Below are 11,146 nucleotides of genomic sequence, written 5' to 3'. Positions count from 1 at the left end.
GGCGATGAGTGGTGTTTGTCTCGTACGTGGACTTAAAATGATCCACACATGTATACTTCACTGCAAATGTCATCATCTATAATTATTAAAGTAGACTTTTTTAATAACTAAAGCGTGTATCAATTTTATCCTTACCGTGTTTAATGGCCAGATGGTGGCAGCAGTAAAGTTTCAGCCTGCATGGCAGCCTCGTCTGAAAATCAAGTAGAAGATCGAGAAGCTGATCAGGGTTTATTTTGCCCCAGGTATAGTATTACAGGCATTACTTTCTATCAGGTGTACGACATTTAAAACAGTCACTGAATATTAAACACTCTTTAATGTCTCTATGTTCAAATTATACTATGTTTTTGGGACAACAGCCAGTTAATGATGTCTATTAAACCCAGAACTGTGCAGTGCTCTAAAGTAATGGCTGCCTACGAGGCTTTACGCAGGGCGAATAATAATGTACAGTGCAGTCATCAACCAGAGGAAACGTTTTCCTTACTGAGGTAGATATTTAGTCTCATTTAAAGGTAACTCACTGGAAGAAAGAAGCGCGTGGTGAGTCTGTCAGCACCAATACATTGACATTACCTTGTTACATATTTATTTTTGCTTGTCGACATATTTATAAAATGATATCCACTGTGTTTCATAGCGCAATATGACAAGCTAGCACTAAGGTTTGAGCTAGCCCTCAGTGAGTCACTCATGAGCAAACCAGTACGACGTCTGTGGGGAAACCACATACAGTGGCGTGTAAATTTGCAGCTCAGACACATTAGAGCAAGTATAACCTGTACATACACATAAATGTCATTACAGGATGTGCTTGTTTTGACCAGGAAAGCTAATGTTCGCTGACAGTGTGAATATAGCCATTATTAAGGAAGTAGGATGTATTTTACTACCACTAGGGGGAGATAAAGGATCGTACAAAAGACCTCAGGTGTCACATTTATTGCATTCCCCCTTCTCTAACCACTGAGGGAGTGCTGTCGAGATGGGATTTTTGGCTCTTTGAAGGGAACCGGATCTTGAGGAGCCGTTCAAAAGACTGTCTCTTTGGCTCATTGTTATATTTATTTATTTTCCATTGTTATATTTATTTATTTTTTATTCAACCAGAGGTAACTCGTTGTTATCAAGGAAACAATCACTGGTAGCAGTTATAAGATAAGATTTGGATCAGAATAATTCAAACTTACACATCCCACAAATATATACTCTATTGGTGGGAATTATTCTGAAATATAGATTATAATTTCATTTGGCATCGTAAACATTCCATGAGATGGTGCCATATTCCTATGCTTCGACAGTGAGATCACTATTTTGAATTTTCCCTCACCAAAAAAACTTTGTGGAACTATAAAAACAATGCAGGCTACAGATAACTTCCATGCTAAACCACTGTACTGTAAAATGTTCCACACAAGAACATTTTAACAATATAAAAAATAAATAAATACATATAAATATATATGTATATAAAAAATTAAAAATACAACTAGAATAAAAATTAGGACATTATTAAAATGTGAATGCAAAATTGTACTACCCCACCTGGTATTTCTACACCTGAACTACTTTACAAACAGGAGCTCAGCTCCTGGACTTGAATCCACATCAAAACAATGTAAACAATAACAAAGTGTAGACAATAAGTGTGATCAAAATTAAAGACAAACTCATACTGGGAGATGGCATTGGTAGTTCACGTGAAGGCAGCGTGACAACTCAGACTCATGGGTCACGCAGGTGACACGTGAAGGCAGCGTGGGCAATCTGCATATAAAAACGGCTCCCAAATGAACTGTTCCCAACTGTGAATCGGTTCTCATCATTCACTTAAAAGAGCCGTTCAAAAGACCAACTTGTTCGCTATCAGCACATCTCTAGGTGTCACTAATATTTTATTCTCCCTTCTCTAACCACTGAGAGAGTTCTGTCACTCAGGCAGTGCTGAATGATGAAACCCGCCTCTGGGTCCTGTAGACAGTAAGACGGGGAGTAATACCCAGAAATCAGGCCTATAAAAACATCCTCAGCCTGAAATCTGGTCTCACAGCCAGCTGGCATCTTGCCCTTTCTCAGACTGCTGTTCCCACAAGTCTGTGTGTGTGCTGGAATGATAATGTCAGCAAAACTGGTTCATAATCATTTGGTACGGGTTTACAGTTTTCCTATAGGTGATATTTAAAACTGCTTCATGTGTTATTTACTGTTTTATTTTAGTTTGATTTTCACCTTATCACATATTTCAGAGAAAATGCATTTTCTAGTCTGGCATATTACTCAAGGCTTTTAATGTTTGATGAAAATAACTACATATGTTGCAAATAAAGCATCCTAAGGTTTTGTGTTTTTTGTGCCTTTCTTGACAGATTGACAGCAGCACACCGTCCTGTGGACAGAAATGAACCATACTACTGCAGAGACAGCAGGTTAGTACTCAAGTTTTACATCACACTCTTGATTATTGGTATTCAATGAAGAAACGACAGACATCAGGGTTGTTTGCAGTGTGATGACATGTAACCAGGTCCAAAAGGTTCAACAAACACTCACTCTGACTCTTGTCTGCATTAGACCACATCAGCTGGCTTTTTACAGCAGTAAGGCAGGGTTGTTGATATGGATATTATACATCACATCCAAACAAGTCACATCTAGAGAAAAACAGACCAGGACATATTGTAATTACCAAGCGGTTTTCTACACTTTTACAAGTTATGAAGCAGACTGAAAACAATCTATCGGAGCTTAAAAGCCTGACACCAGGTCAGGGTTAGACAAAGTCATGACAGGGGATGCATGGATTGAGAAAATCCGAGCAGTCCAATGTTGTTTTGTTTTTGTTGTCATTGATTCCCCCCTCTGCTCTAAGGGGCTCAAATTGATCTTCATTGTTAATAAAAGTAGGGAACTTTGTTAAAGTCATTCAAACTTCAAATTCAATAGAAAAATTTTACAGCACAACTTTTGCTTAATTCTAAAATTTTCAGTTCTTACCCAGCCCCCCTTTTTTAAAACAAACAGAAAAAAAAAACTTTTATGTTTCAATTAAATTAAATGCACATATCACTAGAAAAGCAGGAAAATACAAAAACAGATCTAAAATGTTAATGATAAAGAAACAAAAAAAATAAGACTATCATTCAGCTCTTTACTTCATACAAAGGCTTCTGTCTTTCTTTCCAAACCGTACACTTTGACAATACATGGGGCTCACCAGTTTCCATCATTAAACTGATGCAATGAAACTTACTGTATGTATAAATATACGTGTGTGCTTCTATCTCTCATAGCTGCCTGTACTGTGGTGGCAACTCAGTGTTCTCTGCTGCCTGCCGACAAACAGCAGAATAAATAGTTAAATAATAAAAAAATATTGAACAGGAACTGATGAAGGTAACTTAACTTGATTTAACTTTTACAGATTTGACAACAACAGCCTGATTACTTAATGGAGAAGTAGAGAAAGATCTGTGTAATATCGTGTTATTCTACTGGCTGGTTCGGTTTATCAATGAACAGCTGCTTTTAATCTTCACAGTCTTGTTATAACAGGAAAATAACTATGGTTGTATGGGTAATGATACAGCCTGTGCTTTCTTTTTGTTTTTGCTAATACAGCTTGTCTGTACTGATTACATGCAGCTCTTCTTGATGATAGATAGATAGATAGATAGATAGATAGATAGATAGATAGATAGATAGATAGATAGATAGATAGATAGATAGATAGTTCCCCAATGGGTAAATAAAATAAAATAAAATAAGATAATAATAGTATTAATTATGAGGTGAATGATACATAAGATAATATAAAATATAGTAAATATAAGAGATATATACACTATGTACACTTCTATCTCATGAATGGATAGTAAGTTATGTTATTGCACAGATACAAATTGCACCAGGTTTTTTTTTTTATTTCCATCAAATCTTTTTATTTGATTTTTTTAGAAAAATGACAAACAGTGTGCATTGTAATACCATTTGCAGTTACAAGTACAATAGCTAAGAAGCCGCACACAAATTTAAGTTTGGTTATTCATACATAAATGTACACACACACAAAGTAAATTAATACATGAAAAAAGGAAATAAAATTAATACATAAATGAATGAAATAAAATAAATACATAAATAAATGAAATAAGATAACAAAATTGAAATAAATAAAAACCCACCCCAGAACAAACTGAGACCACCAGCTGCATCAGACTAAATTGCACCAGGTTTTTATGGGCAAGCTAGTAGAGGAACATGATATACACAAGATCTTTTCATGTATCACCTTATTCTAGTTTTTATAATCCCAGAAGTGTTTTGTTCATTAATTTGCTGAGCTACAGTAATTCTTTAAAGATACTTTTTAAATAAAGATGGTGCTGCTTTAAAGCCACGTAGTCTGTCACATTTCCATTTTGTACCTTACTTCATACATTATTCCATGCATCATTAGTTTCCTTGACGAGATGAGCTCATGAGATGTACAGGGAATCAGCATCATCACTCTGTTTCCTCTGTGGAGCCTGTGAGCAAGTGTCAGCGCCCATTTGGATAGAAACCAAGTTGTATCGGGTCAGTTGTGGAGAGGTTGCAAACAATGCATAAATACGCATTATATCCAGTTAGTGCTTGCACTCTTCTCTTTTTCAAGCTTCAGTAGTAGCACCTGTTGAGAGTTTTTTTTTCTGCACCTACAACAAAACAGAAAAGGAGAGAAGTACTTGTAGAAGAATGTCGTGGCATCCTTCCAGTGGATTTGAGCCACTTGCACGGTCTCTGCCAAGTCACACTGAAGCTGTTCTGGTGGCTGTAGTGACACCAAACGCCCCATTTAGACACTTGATCTTTGTGTTTTCTTTATTTTGGCAGCTGCCAGGCAACAGCTAGTTAGACCTGCCCGTGGATTTAATCTCCATTTAATTCAACCAAAATTTAAGTGTGACTTTTACAAGTTGGAAAGAGTGGGTAGTTTGGATTGTGCCCTATAACTTTGAACTCTGCAGTAAAAATGTAGCACAGTCTCTTATTCTAAATGATCATGTGTCAGTTAAAGAAAGAGAAATAAATCACACTTCCCTGAGGTGAATGAGTGTGTGCACCGTGTGTCTATTTGTCTGTGATGATGGAGGTCATTATGTTATAATGAATGGGGAGCCCCCAGCTCTGTCATTCACCGACGGGGCCACGACTGTAAAGAAGCTACATGCTCCACATTCCTCCGCTCTGCTCTCCTCACCTCTCCTCTCACTCCCTGTCCTCTCCTCTCCTCACACAAACAGTGAGACTGAAGTGGAGTGGGTTGTGGTGTTTGTGTTTGTGTGAGTCCCTGTGCTCGTGCGCGTGTTCGTCCGTCGGATGAATGGGCTTGAGTGGCGTGTATAACAGCAGAGAAGCACAGAGAACAGCAAAGGAAACTCTTAAGCTATTCAAATGCTTGAAATTAAAGGACTTTCAATGGGCCATAGCAGTGTTTCTGTGCTCCTTAGTCCATTTACTACATGTCCGGGCTGCTATGCTGTGGACGGTTTTCCATAGTATGCTGTAGTGTAGCTGTCAAAGCTGTGGCATCATGGTGAGATACCCAAGTGATGGTTATTTGAAAGGCCTGTGCTGTTTTTTAATAAAACAATGAAGCTTATTTTACCAAAATGAAGGCAGCTTCTTTGTGAACTACAAACAGAGTCTCAAATCATCAAGTAAAAACTTAGTTTGTATGCTCTGATTTGAACATTGCTTTGGCTGATATTTGCCCTGTTGACGGACATCGACCCATCAACAAATGTTGAGCCATGCATGTAATCTCGGTAGCTGATGTTAATCTGTTGTGTGTGGAATCAACGTAATGCTGGTAAACTGATTGTGATTCAGAGAAGGGCAGAAGGAGAAGTCAACTATTGAATAAACTCTGATTTGTTTTCCTGGTTAAACATGAAAATAAACGTTGGCAGTGGGAGTTTCAAACCTTCTCTGGTAGTGATGCAACAACCATGAAAAGCAGGAGCAATACCAAGGTTTGACATCACAGTTAAGCTGTTAGTTGATACAGATACGGATGACTTTGCATTACCTTTTAGTAATTCTTTGTAGGGATGCACCAAAATGAAAATTCTTGGCAGAAACCGAAAACTGAAAATGAGGAAACAAGGCCGAAAACCGAAAACTGAAACACCGAAATAAATGATTATGCCAATTATTAGTAGGGAGACCAGGGACAGTTGTAACACAGGTCATTTGTGACACTTTGCGCTTGCTCCAATAGAGAACAAGTTAGGAATCACCTGATTCACTCTGCACATGCTCAGTTTAGTTGCAGCTAGTTTGTATAGCAGTTTGAACACACTGGGTTAAAGGAGCTCAAAGTTATAGACAGAAATGTCAAAAATGTTACAACTGTCCCCGGTCTCCCCTACCATTGCATTTCTGGCTCTGACTGTGTACTAACCTCACTAAAATCAAGGATCTCATTGAACATATCAGAAAATGAGGGTGCATGCCCCTCATCTGGTTCAGAGATGTTCTCCTTCTCCTGCACTGTGCACTTCTCCGTCTCCAAGCAGGTTCTCTGCATCCATCGCAGCCTGGATCATTTCTTGTGCTCGCTGCTTTATTCCCACATCCAAGTAATGATCTTTATATCGCGGATCAAGTACAGTCACGATGAAGTGCAGAGGATCTGAATAGATCTCCGTGAAACATGTGCTGACAGACTCTAAGAGACTTTTCATTGTTTTCACTCCTTGGTCCGTCTCAACCTCTTTGCTTAGAAGACGCTTTAGTGCTGCAGTTAGAGGAAGACCGGATGCAGACATGTTGGCCCTTATCCAGACAAGCATGTTCTGGCCGTCATCACAAAATTCTGTTTCGGCCATGTTGTTTCGGTGCTAAAAGTCTTTTGGCCAAAAAACGAAAATGCACTTCGGACGAATATTTTCAGTGGCCGACTTTTCTGTGCATCCCTAATTATTTGTGTCTGTTTTTCCTATTAATTAGGAATTCTGACATATTAAAACTGTTGCTGGAAGTTCCTTGTCTTAAAATGTCACTCGAACATTTCTTACAAACTGCGTGTCACCGATCTGTCTCAGACACAATGCGATGCGTCCACACAGCTGCCATTGTACCATTAAAACAAATCACACGTTTGCGCACGTCTGCTGTCGCCCTCTAGTGGCCAGATGGAGAAAAAACTCAGAATAAGCAGTTCGAGATACTAGCACGCCAGCAGTAAATTAATGTGTCATAAGAGATACACATTTGCCACTAACAATAGTTGATAGCCCATTATTTGATGAAGTTGGTCAGTAGTGTCGTCCATGCATCTCTAGATTCTGGTAAAGATTAGCTTCACACTGTTATCAAGACATGTTCCAGGGAGGTCAAGGGGAGGGAGGGCATTATATGTCAGAGCTAATTTGAAATACAAGAAGAAGGATCTGCTATTATTGACTTTGTTATTTTAAACCTCTGTATTGTATTGGCCCTGGTTTTCACTTGGCCCTGATTTCTGCATCTGTTATTTAGATAATGTGTACTAAATGGGCTTGAACATAAAACAATGCTGGCAATACACGACTAACAATTCTTAAAATACAATGAACATCAAGTTTTGGGCAGCAGGTGAAGTTCATTTTTAAAAGGCAGTTTGAGGAAGACAAAGTGTCAGACCAGGAGACATACAGTAAAGAAAGAGGCCAACACTGAAAGAGGGAGAGGCCTGCTGCTGGTCAGCTTTCCCAGGCTATGCATCAGGAAGGTTGTATTTTTTACACCATGACCACCGCATAGCCCTTTCCTGGGGAAATCCGAGACAAAAATCGAGAGAGGCTGCTGCAGGGAGGGAGAGGAGAACAGGAAAGCTAGCCCTGGGAAGCAGGAGGGGGGAGGGGGGAGGGGGGAGGGGGGGGAGGTTTGGAGGGGGACAGGTTACGGCGGAGCCCACACAGCGTGAGCGACAGAGAAAGAAGCTGTAGCTTAGGAGAGGGCTCAGTGGAACACACGCACAGGCAGATGGACAGAAAAACGTGAAACACATGCATACTTATGTCTCCTCTTGTTTCTTTGCCCTTTTGTGCACTCTGGCCTTCCCGAAAAAATTTGCCCCGAGTCTTGTCTCTGGAGTATTTTGGCTGTCGAATCAGCTGGAATGCAGAGCTAATGCTGGGTTCCTCGACTCCGCAACCTGCCTCGGCTGTTAATCCGATGTTATGGCTGCTTTGCCATGCCTGTTAAAGAAATAATATTTGACGTTATGGCTACTCAGCTATGCCTGTTTTAACAAACAATATTTCCAGTATATCACATTACCTAGAAGCCCAGATTTAGGACACGTGAGTCCATATTTCATTATCATTTTGGAACAAATGTTTAACTTCTTATTCACACGCCACAACATCAAGTGAAGAGTCGTGTTAGTACTGGATAATTGTTATAACCAGAGAAAATAGACATCATCGTTTGATGCAAATGAGAAATGCCCAAAAACTATCAGGTGCCTATCATTGGGGGAGGAAAAGGGGCCAAAAGGTTTGATGCCTTGACAGGTTGATGGAGGTCAAAGGTCAGAGTGAAACCCCACCTCATCTATGTGTGCTCGATCCCCCATTCAGGTCTTGACCCTGCCGTGCTGAGAGACCAACTTTTTGAGCCATGGAGCCGGAAAGACCTGCAAATGGTGAGAGTCACTTTCATGGCGTGTGTCGATTCCACATAATATTCCATACATGCAATATTGAATGCATGTGTTTACAAAAGGTAGAGGGAAGGAGGTTTTGTGTGTGTGTGTGTGTGTGTGTGTGTGTGTGTGTGTGTGTGTGTGTGTGTGTGTGTGTGTGTGTGTGTGTGTGTGTGTGTGTGTGTGTGTGTGTGTGTGTGTGTGTGTGTGTGTGTGTGTGTGTAAGGAACACAAAGAGAGAGAGAGCATGGACAGACATGTTTGGATGTGCGTGTGTGCATGCGTGTGTGTGTGTTAATGAGGAAACCAGAGTGTCTGTCAGTAGGAAGGAAGGAATTTGCGTTGCACTGAATGAACTTGAGATCTGTGTGAGGAGGATATTGAGTGGATGACATCTGTTTTGCAAATTAAGACGCAGCATAAAGCATTCTCACACAGATATTATTTTCTCGTGTAGGAAGTTTCTAAGGACACAGTTTGCATTCTTTAAAAAGTGTGTCACAAGTCTTTGTCTGCTTGGTACAAAAATGAACTTGTCGCTCGTCTTATATTACTAACGACTCTGACCTATTTAAAATTATTGCAAAACATGGAATGACAGAAACAACTGTTTGCGTGCGTGCCCGTTAACATGACTGATAGGCTACACAGGTTTCGCACATAGAATGTATTTTGAATGCATCCCCCTCTTAGTAAGATTTAAAAGACAATTAAGCTGCTATGTTTTATACATTATCTTCACCTTGTTGACATTTTAGTTTTAATGCACGTAACTCCTTGTCCTTTTCTCCCCCCTCAGCTACATTTGGCCGCCCTCCAGGGATTTTCAAAGCTCTCTGAGCCCCTGGAGGCCCTGCTAACAATCCTGGAGGGCTGTCCAGGCAAACAGAAGGGCCGGAGCCACACCCTCGGCCACCACATCCTCATGGAATTCCAGACGTGGATCAAGGAACATCCTCAGGTAGGAGAGACGCAGAAAAAAAAAGCTTTAACCAAACTATACTGCAGAGGCTGTTGTTAACATCTTTAGAGCTGCAGTTCAGTGCTTCTGTCCAGCAGTTAAATACACATGGTTATGTACAATCCCAATTTACAAAATACTACCACCTACTAGTGCCACCTGCAGACATTCATTGTTACAGTAAGACTGTTTGAAGAGCATTACATTTATATACATTTATATATAAGACGGCTTATTTTCCATATTTTTGACACACTTGATTGCACTTAAAGGCTCTGGGAACCCAAATCAACAAAAACGTCCTACCTATGATATTTCAGAAATATTAGAACTCAACTTCAACCTATTTTCAAATATGTTCAATTACGTTTTTTTAGCACGTTTTCAAACTGGGTTTTAATGGGGCTGTTTTAACCTGATATTTATTAAGTCATAAATATACAACTAATCTGAAATGAAACACTAAGTCACATGCACATATGTTCAACAAAATTACTCCGCTCCTGCTCAGACCGTCTCCTGACGTCTTAAGTCCAAATTCCACCAGATCTGTGTCTGGTCCGTCTCCGATCCGTCACAGCACTGGATCTGATAAGTTTCTATTCTAGTCAATCTGTTAACCCCCACTGGCAGCGTCTCTGATCCGGCAGGTCGAAATGCAACGGATCAGATACGTAAGACTTCTATTTTTGCTGGATGCCGGAGCACGACGCATCAATTCAGCACAGAGCAGATGTCATTTAAAAATGTCATTTAGAGCGGAGGCAGGCCTGGAGTCATCAAGTCAAAGGTTTTCAGAGGCCGATAAAGACAACATGGATGAAGAGAGGAGAAGGAGAATCCCGATGCAGTGTTGCCTTAACTGTTAGCTTGTTTTCTGATCACGTACTATCTGTAATCTGTCTGTATAGCTGTCTCTCTGCTCTTTGTGCCGCTGTGCTCGTGTGTCCCTGTCTGCACATCCACCGCTGAAGATGACAGCTTGTTGTCATTCTTCTATTTTCCTAACTGCGGTGAATTTGGGGAAATTTTGGGACGCGGTTGAGTGCCTAAAGCAGTCCCGCACATGCTTGGCTCATTTTCCTCAGGACCGGTTCACTATCTTCCTCCAGGACCGGTTCACTAACCTTCCCCACGACCGGTTCACTAACTTTCCCCAAACAGCTCAGAGTTTAGACACACAGCTCTGTCTGACACTCGGAGCCGAGCTCCTCTGCATGCACAAACTACAATTCAGTCTCCGCTGCTCCGGAGACTACGGAGTGATAAAACGAATAAATGATATAAGTTCCGATTCTGAAGTATTTTGTGACTCAGCACTCAGAGACTATTTAAAATGAATAGTTTTCTGATTCCGGATTCTTTATGTCTTTAGATTCAGAGTCAGACGGCTCAAACATGCAGGCTGTGAACTCTCTCTTGACCTGTCAATCAAAGAGTTAGGCCACACCCACACAGTCCTGAGAAATGCTCTGACCTGTAAAATAAGCTGGTTTTGAACAGAG

The 11,146-nt window shown here is 40.3% G+C and overlaps 1 protein-coding gene across 2 annotated transcripts in view; it reads left to right on the top strand.

The window, feature by feature from the left end:
• The first annotated feature begins 157 nt into the window (after window positions 1–157).
• exd3 (exonuclease 3'-5' domain containing 3) overlaps window positions 158–11,146 on the top strand; it is a 56,059-nt gene continuing 45,070 nt past the window's right edge. The window contains exons 1-4 of one of the 2 annotated variants that reach the window (XM_034709334.1): window positions 158–245; window positions 2,373–2,432; window positions 8,616–8,680; window positions 9,480–9,641. In XM_034709334.1, coding sequence (XP_034565225.1) covers window positions 2,405–2,432; window positions 8,616–8,680; window positions 9,480–9,641 — 255 coding nt within the window. In that variant the 5' untranslated portion in view covers window positions 158–245; window positions 2,373–2,404. Of the gene's footprint in view, window positions 246–419; window positions 547–2,372; window positions 2,433–8,615; window positions 8,681–9,479; window positions 9,642–11,146 lie in introns of those variants that run through there. The other variant, XM_034709332.1, reaches the window with a different exon arrangement.

The sequence above is a fragment of the Notolabrus celidotus genome, chromosome 19, assembly GCF_009762535.1.
Source record: "Notolabrus celidotus isolate fNotCel1 chromosome 19, fNotCel1.pri, whole genome shotgun sequence".
In the NCBI taxonomy this organism is placed as follows: domain Eukaryota; kingdom Metazoa; phylum Chordata; class Actinopteri; order Labriformes; family Labridae; genus Notolabrus; species Notolabrus celidotus.
The sequence above is the reverse complement of the archived record's forward strand: the minus strand, read 5'-3'. Positions and strand labels throughout refer to the sequence as shown.